Source organism: Leguminivora glycinivorella, chromosome 13 (assembly GCF_023078275.1).
Source record: "Leguminivora glycinivorella isolate SPB_JAAS2020 chromosome 13, LegGlyc_1.1, whole genome shotgun sequence".
NCBI classification, from domain to species: domain Eukaryota; kingdom Metazoa; phylum Arthropoda; class Insecta; order Lepidoptera; family Tortricidae; genus Leguminivora; species Leguminivora glycinivorella.
The window spans coordinates 14,760,182-14,777,016 of NC_062983.1; the positions used below are offsets into that span (position 1 = coordinate 14,760,182).

General features: G+C 37.8%; 1 protein-coding gene across 1 annotated transcript in view; it reads right to left on the reverse strand.

The window, feature by feature from the left end:
* The window catches only part of LOC125232774 (Down syndrome cell adhesion molecule-like protein 1 homolog), a 161,252-nt gene that overhangs the window by 83,339 nt on the left and 61,078 nt on the right, over positions 1-16,835 (reverse strand). The window contains exons 4-5 of the mRNA XM_048138556.1: positions 14,333-14,408; positions 1,030-1,118 (exon numbers count right to left, since the gene is read on the reverse strand). Of these exons, the coding sequence (XP_047994513.1) occupies positions 1,030-1,118; positions 14,333-14,408 (165 nt within the window). The remainder of the gene's footprint in view (positions 1-1,029; positions 1,119-14,332; positions 14,409-16,835) is intronic.

The window sequence follows — 16,835 nt, forward strand, 5'->3', positions numbered from 1 at the left end:
AAATTACGGGTAAATACTCAGTATTTACTCACCCCTACCCATCTCTAACGGCACCAGCTGCTAGTTGTAAACATAAAATGAAAGGTGCTACATAACTACGTTTTGCTACGGCGTAGCAGTGCGTAACTCGTCGTAGGTGTCCGTAGCCTAGTAGTTATATCGAAATCTCAAAAAGGAACTATGAAATTTTCTTTTCACTACACCAACTGTTAAAGGCTTATTTTGCTATTCGAAAACAGATAGCAAAATTGCATTTTATCCATAAGAGTGCAAAGTAATTTCATGTTAATTTTAACTTGATGTCATAAGCTGGCTGCGGCTGGTAGAATTTACTTATAAATGATAATTTTGAATCATAAATATTGAATAAATTGATGGATTTGATTTAATTTGATATTTTATAGTCAGTATTTTGTTCGTGTTGGTGTGGTGAAAAATTTTGTGTTTCATTCGGTGGCAAAGTTTGTTTAACCTTCGTGCCTTGAAACCCTCGCAACGCCCAAGATTCCACTTTTTGGAATCTTTCGCTTGTTAGGGTATCAATATTGGCACGTGCGGTTAAACAACTACTTTTCCCCCTTGTAAAACAAATAACTATTGCCTGAGTAATCTATACATTTTTTATGAACCTAAGTTATAGCAAAATGTAGGAACCACATACACAGGTACTTTGATTAAACCTGAATGATAGTACTAAACCCTGAGAAGAACATTTGAAGATTCAGCGTTAGAAGTTTTGAGTTTTTGAAGTTAAGGGAACTTTTACTCATATCATGTTGGTTTTTAATGTTTTTGTTATTCTAATAAATAGAACCATAATTATGATTTTAAATTATTATTTCGATTTTTTTACTAAAACAATAATGTCTGGAATGTCGCTCAACAAGCAAGCTTATAAATTTCATTAGTCATTACAGTGTCAGAATAAGCAAATAACCAAAAATGAAATAGTTTTAACATTATTACCTGCAAAATTTAATTCAAAATATCCATAATATTTCTGTAACATTTTTGCAAGAAAATACTTACCATTTTTGTTTCGTTCTTCAAAAAGCGATTTTCTCGAAGAATTTATCCTGTACGCCTTCGGCGTTCTATTTCTGAATAGTTGCTGGTATCTGCAAAACAAAGATTATTTTAAAGATAATAAGATATATACAAAAAGGAGATGGCAGGACGACCTGGACGCATTCTACCCAAAATGGTGGGAAAATGCCAACAACAGGGTCGAGTGGAGAAAGCGAGGGGAGGCCTTTGCCCAGCAGTGGGACACAAAAGAGGCTAATTAAAAAAAAAAAAAAAAGATAAATAAAAATCTTTTATTGTGCCAGAAAAAGTGCTTAAACTACTTACATTTTTATTTGTCGTAACTATTCTATGGTAAAAACCAAGACAAAGTTAAGTAAGTGTATTTCTGACCCCCGTACTAGTATAAACTGTATTACGGTGGGCCAGTATTCACCGAACTCACCACTTGTTTTTTACATTCAAGTCTGTAATATAACTTATTAAACTAACACATTATTAAATGAGTAACTAAATGAAACTTATACCTATAAATAACAATATCGCGAACCTTAACAAAAAATCCACTGGAATGCGGCGGTCGCTAGGCCGAGTTAGGAGTAAACATGTAGTATACGCAGAAAGTGAAGATAAATTTTATAAAATCAATAATAACTATTTAATTTAAGTATACAAGATAAACCCAGGATAGTGAAAAGAGGAAGATTCTTGACCTAATGAAGAATAATAGATCACATCATCATCATAATCATGTGTGGTGTGAATTATGAATTTACGGAAGAGATGTGTGCGTGTGTATGTGCGTGCGTGCGTGCGTGCGTGCGTGTGTGTGTGTGTGTGTGTGTGTGTGTGTGTGTGTGTGTGTGTGTGTGTGTGTGTGTGTGTGTGTGTGTGTGTGTGTGTGTGTGCGCGCGCCGCGTGCGTGCGTGCGTGCGTGCGTGCGTGCGTGCGTGCGTGCGTGTGTGTGTGTGTGTGTGTGTGTGTGTGTGTGTGTGTGTGTGTGTGTGTGTGTGTGTGTGTGTGTGTGTGTGTGTGTGTGTGTGTGTGTGTGTTTTATACTAAGATTTCCAGCAACTTTTCTGTGTTGTCGTAAGTTAATTCTTTAGTTGTTAGTTACTGTTTTAGTGACTTTTTTAATGTGTGTAAATTGAGTGATCGCAACTGAATTTGTTTAGATACGAGTATATACCTACTTCAGTAATAAAACTATGGAATTGATTTTTATCGCGGATAGTGAGTTTATACACGTTTCCATCCGTTTTCAGATGATTATTTTTCACATAGGGTAAACTCGCCTCATTCGGTGACACGCCTAATTCGGTGATACAATCTTTGAAGCACTATACCGAAAGACGATTTTTGGTTGTTTCACCGAATTAGGCGTGTCACCGAATGAGGTGAGTTTACCCTACATTGGGTACCTACTCTTTGGCTTCAATAAAATCGTTTACAAATAACAAATTTTCTGTACCTATAAAGACTATAGCTCTATAGATATTTCTGTCAACCGGCCTGACCGTAGTGATTAGCTAGTAGCTACCCGACCTGCTTAACCGATGGGGCTGGGTACAAATCCGGGTACCCACAACACAAGTCTTCTTATGCTTACCATGCTAAATTGTTCTGTATAATAATTAGACTTATATTGACCGGGATATAGACCGTGATTACCTTTTTGATTTTTGTCGAGCTCCCGATATTTCGACGCAGTTGCATGCATCATGATCACGGAAAACTGACGAAGGCGGGTGGATGTTAAAGTTGTATAGACAGCGCGCGATCTACCCTCCTTCGCGCGCGTCGGCTGCGTTCACTTTCAGCGTTACCACTGGTCGCGTTCACACTCGATGGTCTGTCCAAACACACTACACTCACAGTGTCACTACGTTTGTTCAATTCTGACTTCACCGGTTTTTTACACAAACAAATCACTGGATTCCATACATTAGATAGTTTGAAGCCATCCTCACGATTGAAATTTTTATATTTGTGAATCTCAATGGCTTCTCTTACCAATCTCGGTATGTAGTGGCGTTCCGTCGAAATTACCTTAGGACTATGCAACTCGATCCAATGATTTGCACCCGACTCAATGAGATGTTGAGCAATAGCAGACTTGCGAGTATCGTTCTTTTTGACTGCAGCAATGTGTTCTTTAATTCTGCAGGCAATAGTGCGCTTGGTCTGCCCTATGTAAGAACTGCCACAACTGCACTCAACTTTGTACACCCCAGGTTTTTCCAGAGGAAAATTGTCCTTAGGTGACCGCAAGAACTGTGCAATTTTCCTGTGTGGGGTGAAGATAGTTTTTACAGAGTAATTGTTTAGTATTTTAGAGATCTTATCTGTCACTCCCTTTACGTACGGCATAAACGCTGGTTGTCTCTCAATATAAGTCTAATGAAAATAACCGTGAATCATTCAAAACTCAAACCCCCTTATTCATAAACGTACTCTAAAGTTATCAAGCCGATAAAGTTCGTTTGTCCTTTTCTGTCACACCAATACGTCGGAAAGGGACAAACGAATTTTATCGGCTTGATAACTTTAGAGTACGTTTATGAATATGGGGGTTACTGTATAATAATGTTCAAGAAGGGGTAAATATTAATTATTACGCACTCTTATTTTTTTTAATAGAAATCCCAATAACTGATAAATTAAAGGTCACTTGTGCCACTTAAAATGGAGGGTTAACCCCAGGTTGACCCATCATTTTATATAGAATTTGACAGTTGAAAGCCCACTAACATTCAGATAAGCGGGTGGTGCAAGTGGCCCTAACTGATTTGCCCATCAACCCCGATCGAGTACCCAATGTCCCAACATCAGCATTATTAATAAGTTTTTTGCAAATATTTCATTTTTGCCACAAGCTTTTATCACCGACTGTACCTTTCCTTCAACAGTCATCTACTGCTCTCCGAGACGTTTCTAAAAACCCCTTACTCGATGGGGATACGTCATAACAGAGTTCCTATGACCACCTTTCTGCTCCATCATCAGATCAGCTCCATGATAGCATAATATTGCATTTCCACGTGATTTACATATGTGTGCAAAATTTCAGCTTAATCGGAAATTGGGAAGTGGGTCAAATTTAGCTTCTACGTTTTGACCCAAACTAACATACTAACAAGTTAAGTTGAATAAAAGCTTATATGAATAATAAAATTAAATTTAATTCCCTCATGATTTCATCGCAGACCATTTTGTATTCGTTTATTATCAATCGGGAATTAAACGTATGTAATTGAGGTCTCGTTTGATGTTTCTTAACAAAGGAACCTGCCAATTACGAGCTCCGATAACGAACTTGGTTATTTCTAAGCCTCCTTTTACTTCTAAGCCTGCATTCTTGCTTACCGAATGCCGTAAGTTTAAGAGAAATCAAATATAAACCTAAAATGTAGCTAGGCTAGAGTAAATTTACCAATTTGTAAGCGATTTTGTTAATTGCAAGTAACAAACGAAGGAAACACAAAGCGACATATATCAATGGAGGCCGTATTTCATAATGAAAAGGATAATTATTCTCGCAACTTCTCCCTTGATAATTTAATTTTGGGACCTTACCTAACGAAACAAAACTCACAAACAAACGAATGGTAAATAAGCTTACTAAAAAATATTTTCACCACATCAACCTATAAAGGCTGTCTTGATTCTTCGAAAACAGATGAAAAAGTTGCATCTTATCCACATGAGAGAAAAGTAATTTCAAACTAATATTATCTTGATAGAATTGGCTGGTGATTGGACGGTATAGAATTGACGTGTAAATGATTATTTTGAATCATACAAACTTACCTATTCATTAAATTGATAGAATTGACATGTTGTTGTCAGTTATATTTGTGACAAAATACTTGAGATATAAGATATCTATGATATATATGAATATGTTACAAGTACATTTATGATCTATGATATAATTATAACATATTCCTTTTCTCCCACAGGAGGTTACTCTTAAAACAGACTCCTCAAGTCCGTAGTAGTTCCATAAACTATTTTACGTACCGTCGGATATCGAGTCCCCGCTTTTGTAGATCTTATCAAGCAAAAGGAAAACGTTACCGCGTCGATAGCTTGATATTTAAAATTGGATTTCTGTGACACAAAAAATGGAACGCCACCGTGGAAATATTATCACGGCAAAAAATGAGAGACAATTGATATAGGAAGCTGACCTACTATTCACTTCGCTACTTGAAATTAAATTCGTTTACCATTCGAATGGGAAAATATTGTCTTAAAAAGTTATGACGTTAAACTTTTAAGATTTAATAAATTTCTAACCTAAAAAATCACGTCAATTCGTCGCTCCGTTTTTCCACTTTCCCATTTATAATATTAAGAAAGTATGGATGTTATGTACCTACTTCTATTTGCTAACTCTGTTTTTTTAATATTTGTAACTATGTACACATAATTAGCAACTTATTTTATTTATATTTATCATCACAAAAGTCCCAAGTAGTTATTGATCAAAGAAAAACGTTCCATTTAATACATCGGCTGTATTATTTGTTTATATATTATTAAGTTTACATTATGTATAATAGGCAAGACGACTAAAAAAAACTACTTAATTAGTCCGTCAGTTAGATTACCAAAGAATTTTAGACACGTATTTTTTATTTTTTCTCGTAAACGAAAAATGACGACGGTACAGTGCGTTGAAGTTTCGCGTGACGTTACGCCTAGGTACAATTTTTACTTAGAGGAAGTGACGTCACAAGCCCCCATTCCGGAACTTTGATGCTCTATATCTTTGTATTTTTTCATTAATTAGAAAAAGCGAAAAATATGTGTTTTTTTTTTTTTATACTACGTCGGTGGCAAATAAGTATACGGCCCGCCTGATGTAAAGCGGTCACCGTAACCTATGGACGCCTGCAACTCAAACAGTGTCACATGCGCGTTGCCACCCCATTAGAAACTTGTACATTCCCTTTTGCTGTGTTAAGTACACAGCAAAAAGGAGTGTACAAGTTCCAAGGAGGGTTCGGGTTGCCGACGACTCAAAGGACAATAAACGGAACAAGTTAGTTCCGTAAGTCCTCCCGTCATCAGCACACCGCACCCTCGTTGAGCTCTGGCAACCTTACTCACCGACAGGAACACAACACTATGAGTAGGGTCTAGTGCTATTTGGCTGCGGTCTTCTGTAAGGCGGAGGTACTACCCCAGTTGGGCTCTGCTCTAGATTCGAACGAGACGATATCCGCTGTGCTGTGCCCTACCACACAAAGCGGAATATCATTCGCTATGCCCTACCTCCTACTGTGTTCAGTATTTTTGGACGGTCTAACTGACGGATTAAACAGAATGCCATTTTTTTATGTAGTCGTCATCCCTAATACCAATTAAGAGTTCACAGAAAACATGACAGAATGTTTAACTAATTTCACAGTTTGCACAGTGACATAATTTTTCAACTGTAAGTGCAATGGTCCAAGTTCCAGCTATGATTTCTATTCCAATAGATTGAGCTGAAACGTCAAAGTATATGTATTCAGCAAGTTTGCAACGAACACTTCAATCTGACGAAGTTCGACGTCGCCTACACAAGTTTTATTGCGATTTTACTCCATTCAAACGGTTATTTGCAATTTAAAACTTGGTCGAGCAAAACGTGTTCTTGGAAAACCATAGACTATCTATTGGTTTTCCTGTTGAAGTCAGTGCTAGTAACTAATAGTCTTTGTGTAGAACTTTACTGAAGGTAAATGAATACAATACATTAGTTTGCCTAACCCGGGCTAACAAATTGAATCTAGTTTTGCATTCATGTCTAAGCACTAAATACATATATAGTCATTAGGCTGTTCAATTTAAGAGAGACATGAACATTTTTGAACAACTACATTACAAAATCTCGCAGATATTAAAAATTTTAATGCAACATTTATTATGGGCTTTACCGTTTTAGGAACATAGTTATTATCAATTTATCATTCACATCGAAATTCTAAAAGTCTGTAAATTTTAATACCTGGCGGTTTAGAACAACTTCCGTTCTCGCGCGCGAGTCCATACATCATGCGCGACTTCAAGTATGGACAAGCAAGTTGTGCTAGACCTGATGTCAATAGTGCTGTGTAGCTATGTCAAATTCGTATATTTAGGGTCAGTTGCATCAACCACATTTGACAGACACCATCATCGTCAATCAGCAGACGTATATGGAACTTCCCATACAATCAAATTTAACGAACGCTTTAACGGTGACAGATGGTTTGATGCAACCGGCCCTTAGTGGTACAAGATCAAGTATTAAAAGCCGTTTTTTTACAAAATATTTAGTCAATAAAAACCAAAACACCCGTTTTAACGCCATTTCAGGTAAGTATACAAATACAAATTATTTATTAAGAAAAACATAATTTTATTGTACAGTGGCTACTCTTAAAGACTTACCCCCTTATTCATCATTTTCATCAACGTACTCTTAAGTTATCAAGCCGATAAAGTTCGTTTGTCCCTTTCCAACGTATTGGTGTGATAGAAAAGGACAAACGAACTTTATCGGCTTGATAACTTTAGAGTATGTACCTACGTTTATGAATAAGGGGATAAGAATTTTATAAGGGATGATTTATACAAATGTCTGAGCTAGGATAGATTCTGTGTTTCAGGTAAAAACAAGGACTAAATTGGTAATTTATTTATTGGTATGTTTATGAACACACAATACCGTTTACCAATTTCCACGTATTTCTTTATTTATGATCACGATAAAACCCCTTTTCATCACAGTTTCATGCAGGTTTTCAATAGGACTCAGTTCTCAATAACATGCCTATCTAACGAAACCCAATTATAAGCGGCAAATTGACATGCAGTCAGATTCAGGAAGCCTATCCGAGATTATCAATTCTTAATTTCATTTATTGATTTGATACGACCTGTACTTAAATCTCTTACTTGTGCTTAGGTACCTCCTAGTGAGTATTATATTCTTTGTTAGGTACTTACAAACTGACTAATATCAATCAAAAAATGGTCATCAACAATTATTTATACTCTTAGCGAGTGGCCCTTGGATTTTATTAAAGAGTCATGCCACATACCTACATATTATTAACTTTATTTATCTCTTTTCTTAGATTAGGTTTTTTACAATATGAGTATAAAAGTAAAATAAAATAAAACACTTACAAAACATATAAACACATTATAAAAAACCTAACCTAGGGTGCCGCCAGCAGCGGGGCAGGGCCCAAGCTGCCGGTGGTTAGGGCTGCAGAGAGAGGAACCGTCCGACTATCCGCGCCGTGTCCAAGATCACCGCCTTCTGCATCTGACCCTTGATCCAACCACCTAGCGAGAGTCTCTCGAGATGTTGGTCGAGACTCTTCGCTATGAGACCGTTCGCTGAAACGACTATCGGGACAATGATCGTCGAATCAACATCCCACATGGCGGTTATCTCGTAAGCCAAGTCTAGGTACTTACTGGACTTGTCCTTCTCGGTTTTCACGAGATTCTCATCATGGGGGATGGTGATGTCGACGAGCACGGCCCGGCGTTGCGATTGATCTATTATGACAATGTCAGGCTTATTGGCTACAATAGTCCTGTCAGTGATAATAGATCGATCCCAATAGAGCGTGGCATGACCATTTTCGAGAACTGGCGCAGGTATGTACTTGTAGTACGGTACTTCGCGGTCCACAAGACCGTATTGAAGAGCAAGCTGCTGGTGAATGATCCTGGCTACGAGATTATGCCTGTGTAAGTACTCACCGTTAGCTAGATGAGAACAACCGGAGATGATATGCCTGAGTGACTCTCCGGGACGGCGGCATGCCCGACAAATGTCGACCGTACCGTCCTTCAGGATATATTTCCGGTAGTTGTTCGTCATCATAACTTCGTCGGCAATTGCACAGGCAAAACCCTCGGTTTCTCCGAAGAGGTCCCCGAATCGTAACCAGTTATATATAACCAATATTATTAATATTATTATGGCAAAAATATGGCTGATCATCGCTTCACGTGCGATGCTTCGTAGAATAGTAAACGTCCATGAATAATCAGCCTTCGTGAAAGTCAGCTGCCATTTCGGCTGTGGGTTCCGGTGGGTAACAGCAGCCAAGGAAATACGTAAAATAATGTAAATTCAGTCATCGTTTCCCGTTGTTAACGGTTTTTCCTCTGCGATACAGCCGACTGACGATATTGTTTGTGCATGATAGTTTCTAATGAAACGGGCAATGACTAAAATTATAAAACTTTTACGTTTTTCGATGGCTGTCATTCCTCAACCTACTAATAAAGTGACAGCTCGCTGCTGCTGCTGCTAATTTATGGCTGTTAACCACTCTACGAAGTATCTTGCGGAAGCGGAAACCTGTTAGTGGCTCAGGGTCTAATCATCATCCTCCTTGCGTTATCCCGGCATTCGCTGCGGCTCATGGAAGCCTGGGGTCCGCTATGACAACTAATGATTTGGCGTAGGCACTAGATTTACGAAAGTTACTGCCATCTGATATTCCAACCCGAAGGGTAACTAGGCCTAATTGGAATTAGTCTGGTTTCGCTCAGGGTCTAATATCATTATCAATTATAGGTTAGGTTACGTTATTGAAATTTCGAAGAGCAGCCCTGCATGGTTATGGAGTGCCAAGCGACCGAAACACGATTTGGCTGTAGTAATTGAAATAGGTTTGAACAACACGAGTAGACTGCCGTAAAATGTGACCGTTTCAATCAGAAGGTACATTATCGGTTATCGAGAAGGTTAATTTTATAAATAAAAATAGTTATAGAAGATTCTGACACAGATACGCCCCACGATAAGCTTAAGAAGGCTTGTGGTGTGGGTAAGTATACCTATGTATACTTATGCTAACGTTTAAATACATAGAAAACGTCCATGACTTAGGGCCAGTTGCATCAACCACATTTGACAGACACATCATCGTCACGTAGCAGACGTCTACGGAACTTCCAATACAATATTTAAAATTTAACGAACGCTTTAACGATGACAGACGGTTTGATGCAACCGGACCTTATAAACAAATGCATGTGCGCATCACAGAAATATCACGGATAGGGATATCCGGGGTTCAAACCCAGAACTATCGCCTCAACGGGCAGGCTCACTTACCACTAGGCTAGGCCGGTCGACAAAAATAAAATGTCTAAGCAATTATTGATATAACGCTTTATTAAACGTCAGTGAGTAAATAGTCAAGTACCCTTTTGATTGAAAACGGAACAAATAGTCGTATTTCAGTGAAATAGCTACAAATTCGTCGTGTAATAGTATTAATTAACTGTTAGCATATCGACACAAATAGGATAAAGGCAAAACTGTGTGTACGCAAACCAGTGGAGTGGTCTAACAAAGAACTAACATAGTATATAAGGGAAACCATTTTCCTCAATAAAGGATTCTATACTGGACAGTCACGTCTTTCACTACTCTCCCGTAACGCCTCCAACGCTCCACACTTCACTTAGACTGTGTGCTAGAAACGCGCTTCTTTCATTATTTGATCGCCAGTGTCCGAGATGTGGAAACGGCGATCAAGGCAGTCTGGCTGTGGCGCGCCAATACAGAAGAGTGTGATAGGAAGACGAAGGGCCAGCACGGGAATCATAGTCGCGCGATAGACGATAAAATATCAGGCCGTCCCTATCGCACTTACGATAGGGACGGCCTGCTATTTTATCGTCTACCGCGCGACCATGCTTCCCGTGCAGCTACGAAATGCTTACGAAGCCTATGCGATTGTGTCTTGGGTACATAGTAAAATGCACAAACACTCACGATAATATAGTTATTGTAGCTTTATCCTAGCTATCTCTATCGCTTTTCCGAACGGCTGTAGTCTAGTCTAGTGTCAACGATTGTAATTTCGGATACGGCCGACTGACATAAAAATAACCAGCACGGGAAGCATGGTCGCGCGATAGACGATAAAATATCAGGCCGTCCCTATCGCACTTACAAATAGTGCGATAGGGACGGCCTGCTATTTTATCGTCTATCGCGCGACCATGCTTCCCGTGCAGATGAATTAGGTGAATTCATGTGAATTGCATAAAAGGTCGTTTTTAAGGACTAAATAACTGTAACGTTTCCAATCAAAGGTAAATAAATGAATAATAATCTACTTCATTAGTGTAATTGCAATACTGCTTGCAGGAAATCTTTAGCCTCAATGCGCTAACTTAGCTTGAAGCCCCTATCAACCAAGATATCTCGTTTCACTGATTCCTCTTTCTACAATAAAAGGTAATTCAAGCTTTTACGAATCTTGTGAAATATTCACGTCGTAAGTGCGAAAACTCTTTCCAGTGTTTTAACATTTTTTCGCACTGCTAATGGTTAGCTGTTTCGTTTTTCAACTCCATCTTTTCTTTTAAATAAAGCGAAATAAAACGTAAATTGCTTTCACACATTGTATAGTTTGACCAGTGATTACTCAGAGAGTACATCTGGATCTGAGAGGACATCTGATCTTGGCAGACCAAGTTACACCAGTTTGACAGGATTGGCTTCCCTCGAAGGCAATAAAAGGCGTAAAAATAAATGCATTTTAAATCTGATGATCTATTGGCCGTTTATTGTTTCAACGCAGCAATAAACGCATTGTTATTTTTTATACATTCAGTGATTGCGTGCATTGAACAGCATCTATCGGATAAAATAAAATAACCACGCCGACCACGCGCTTCGCTTAATGAAAAAGTATATATTTTTCAGAATACACTAATTCAATCTGTTTTACCTATTTAATATCTACTCATAATAATATTATGACCAAACATCGTAAATGTTCTAGCAATTGCGGAGCAGCATGTAAAAATTAGCCCTCAGAGGAGTTCATTCAAATTTGAGAAGTTCATATGTTCTGTTAACATCCGATTGAGAATAAAGCGTTAGTTTATGTGTGTATTTAAAAAACATTGTCTAATTAGGTACATGATCAAATAAAGTGTAAATTACCGCCTGTCAAAAACGCGAACAGTGGACCCGTCATATCTCCCTCTTTACTGTTATGAATCCTATTTATCTACTCCAGCTAGGTCCGGACATACATAAGCCTATAACTTGACAACGACAACGTTGCACCGAAATTGCTAGAAAATGTACCTCTACAATGTCTCATCATTATGAGCAATAGCTGCAACTTAAATTAATCTACAGCGTCCCACTTTCAAAGCTATCACAGACACGTCGAGACGCCGGCAGTTCACAACAGATAAAGTTGTCTACCGGAGACGCGAAATTAGGGTAAGAAGTGGGTCAAAGTCGAGCGGGGTCGACGCCCGGCCCGCCTAATTACGTAACGATGTCGCCACCCACGCCGCGCGGTTTCAAACTGAATACAAACACCTTTAGAGATATATTTCCTTAACTAGACTGGAAAGCCACTACTATGACTTTTTGACTTTTAAAATACAATACTCGATAACGTCGCGGAAAACGTATGTAATGTTTGGTTGAACAAGGTAACCGATTGGGGGCGCTTTCTCACCACAAAACAAAGATAACCTCCGTGCAAGTGAATTAATTAGTCCTCTTTCGCGTACCTATATGTATGAATAGAATAGAATAGAATATTTATTTGTATTAATTGTACATCGTCACATTCATCTTTCATACACTATTTACAAGTAGGTAAAATAATCATAAGTATTTCAAAATCACAATAAAATCATTACATTAAATTATAAAAATTAATAATTAATTAATTAAATCACATAAATAAATTAATAATTAACGTTCAACTTAATTTGTTCATAATAATTCTCTCATCCAAGGTTTATTTTGACACATTACTCATCGAGAAACTCTCTCACCGAGTAGTATGCTTTATTTGTGCAAAACGTTTTGAGTTCATGAGTGAAGCGTCGTTCAGTACAGCCTTTTATTACATCAGCATTTTATTTAATACATTACATCAGTAATTTATTAAATATTTTGGCACCTATTACCCTTAGTGATTTCCCTGACTTCTGAAGTCTATGCGAGGGTACCAACAGCGCAGGTCCTCTCCTAGCCGAGTGAGATTTGCTTATAGGAAATTCGCCAGGGTTTTTCCTTACATATTTACCTATTTCAAATATGAAGAGTGAAGGTACAGTCATAACCTTAAGGTTGACAAATAGCTGACGAGCGGGTTCATCTTCAGGGACTCTGCATATCAACCTAATTACTTTTTTTTGTAGAATGAACGGTCTATCTCTATCCGCTGCGAGGCCCCAAAGGTCTATTCCTCTTGTGAGGTGTGCATGGAAATATGCTTAGTACACGGTCAGCAGACTTCGTTCTGACAAGGTTTGCTTTAGCCGTGCTATAGCGTAGTAGGCAGAGTTCAATTTGTTACAGATCGCGTCTATATGTTGGTTCCATTGCAGTCCGGTATCGAAGCAAAAGCCAACATAACGAGCATAACCGACGGGTTCTATTGGTACTCCGCTGATAGTTAAATCCAGCTTTAGTTGCACTTTACTATTAAGTGAGAACTGGAGGATTTGAGTTTTTTCAATGTTTAATTGCATTCCGTTTGCTTGAAACCAGTGAAGCAATTTAACGATGATGTCTCTGGCATTAACCTGCAGTTCCCCTTGGCTACAACCGTGGACAATGGCACATAATATATGTCGTCTGCATACATAATGAATTTAGCAACAGGACTTGAGAATGGCAAGTCATTCATCAATAGCGCAAATATACTATTTCCCACGTTCGAGCCCTGGGGAACTGATCTGTATGCATGTTGTGCATCGTGCCATCATGCAATGTTTATGATATAAATGTAATTATATCCATACTAATATTATAAATGGGAAAATGTGTATGTCTGTTTGTTTGTCCGTCTTTCACGGAAAAACGGAGCGACGAATTGACGTGATTTTTTAAGTGGAGATAGTTGAAGGGATGGAGAGTGACATAGGCTACTTTTAGTCTCTTTCTAACGCGAGCGAAGCCGCGGGCAAAAGCAAGTAATATATGTTACTGTAAATAATATATTTTAATAGTGGTAAATTGCTTTTAATTGTTATACTCTTTAAATTATTTTTCTCATTTCACACACATTCGTGAATTTCTGTGTTGCGCTATTGTTGACTGGTAGAGAATGCTTTAAGGGCTTAAGTCCGCCATTTATACTTTTTTATTGTTTAATAAAGTCTATATAAAAAGAATACCCATGGTAGAGGTTTAGGTCGAGAGGCTCTCATACTTTTATACAGAAACATTGTTGTTTGTACCTCTAGTATGAATAGCACTAGGGTTACAGCTTTGTAGTAACATGATCGTTTAAAGCATACTTACTCCTTCAGCTGGACGATAACGCATTTGTGCAGCTCTCTCCGTTTATATCTGCCTTTCTTTGTAAGCTGGGGTAGACCTGCCAAACAAAATTATGAAATTATATAAGGCACAGCGGGACAAATCTCGACTGGGGGCCAAATGTAACTGGTCAATTTTTTCCCTGTTTTACAATGTTTTCATTATTAAATAGAGTATCCACCAGTTATATATGGCAGGCGTGTTCAGTGGATACATGTGGAACTCAACGTCATAGTGTAAAAATTGAAAAAATGGATTAGTTATAATGCGCCCCAAAAACAAGTTCATCTATTTGTATGGCGGCCGAGCGTGTCAGATTTTGTACTTGCCTGTGATTTTAAATATGTCTCAGGCCCTTGAGTGTTCATAATTTTTATGTTGTTGCAATTAAATATCACGTAACGTGGCATTTTCAATGTTTTTGTTGATTTCAACGTACAAAAATTGACGCCCGAAAGCTGCAAGCTGCGATTAAAGACGGACAAGTTAGAGGATTTTACTGAGTTCATTTGACACGCTAAGTAGATACGTTTGCTTGATCTATGGTATATATGACATCTGTGCGTCTAGCTCATTATCTTCACACTTATAAATCGGCAACATGCCATTGAACAAGTTAACCATAGCCATAACACCAGAGCCGTATCAGCAGGCAAATATGTAGTTCCTAGAGTGTCGAATTACTACGGTGATAGGACACTTAAAAAACGCATACCCTACTTACTGAACTCACTTCCAAGTGACATAACACAGGAACAAAACAAAAATACCTTCAAAAGACGGTTAAAAAAGTATTTCTTAGAAACTCTATAAGGGATCGTCTTCCTGAATTTATGTTTAAATGTTATTTTAATGTTTCTCAATGTCAATTTTGATGATATCTGACTGTTAACCTTAGAAGTATTTGATTTCTTGACTCCACAGTCAAACTTATAACATAGTTTTGTGGAGTACTGTATATTTATACCATTGTTACCTTTGATTATAATAATTAAATAAATAATAATAAAAAAACGAGGGTTTGTTAAATTAAGGCGAAATCGTATGAATTGTAGAATGTAGTAATCTAGAATCAAATATATGAAAAAAGTTACCTTCAACCCCCCTTTACACCCCCAGCACAACCTTTACCTCCAAGGACTTCATCTGAACGCGACTAGGTACAGATGTAAATAGTGCGGAAAGATTTGCCTTCACATTGTTACGGAAACGTACGAACGTGTCATGTTATTTCAGTCAGTCTCAGTACAAGATGAACTGATATTGACTGAACTAGCATGACAAATACGAACGTTTCCGGAAAAATACGAAGAAAACCCTTTTCGCACTACGTCTGTAATCAGTAACAATTTTAAAAACTACACGAATTACTTCCGAAGACTATAATTTTCTTAGGTTAATAGTTAATAGTAAATTGTGGAATGAGATGCCTTTGTCGCTCAAACGGTCTCAGTCTGTGACATCACTCAAGGTGAATCTGAAGAAACTTTGGCTTTCTGAACAAGTATGATAATGGTTGGGAATTTTATGTATATATTATGTATGTATTGATATATTTATATATTGGCTAGGTACTTATTTTGCATTTTATTTATGTACCCTAGTATGTAATTTATTTTATAGTGTCATTTTGTATTTATGTAGTTTATATAATTGTTAGCAATATTTTGGATTACTTTTGACCTTTATTGTACTCCTGTAAGTTTGTCTATCTTAAGTACTGGAACGATCCTCTCATCTTCTCCGAGGTTAGCTGGAAGAGATCCCTTATAGGGATAAGCTCGCCTTTGTATCTCTATTCCTACAAATTGTATATAAACTGTTGTACACAATAAAGTGATTACTACTACTACTACTAAATTAGTAAAGCAATGAACGATTCGAGCCAACATCCTCGCTGACACAGTTACATGTACATCACACACGCATCATCCCCAAGGCGCATTTCATTTATATTTTCGGTGCGGCCCAATAAAATCAATACTGTGAACTTTCGTACAGTGCAGTGACCTAGTGGCAGCCGCGCACACGTTGCATAAGTTCGCCGAGCAGTGAAATAAAACAGGATGCCTGTGATTTTCGACAATTTGGCTGACAGATCATTAATCCGATTGGATATTGGATTCTTTAATAGGGCTCATATTAAATACTAGTTTTCTCCCGCGGCTTCGCCCGCGTACTATTCTAATCTTGTTTTCCCATTCAAACTTTGGACCCCCATTTCACCCCCTTAGGTGGTGAATTTTGAAAAATCCTTTCTTAGTGCTCCTTTACACCTTATATAAGGAACCTACGTGCCAAATTTGGAGTCTCTAGGACCAGCGGTTTTGGCTGTGCATTTATATGTCAGTCAGTTGTTAGTCAGTTTCTACTTATATAATATATATTTAGATTATTATGGAATTTTTATTTAGTAAATATAAATTAATTCGCATTGGGCTTGAAACTGTAGACTTTTTTGTAACTTGAAGATTTCACTCGGTTT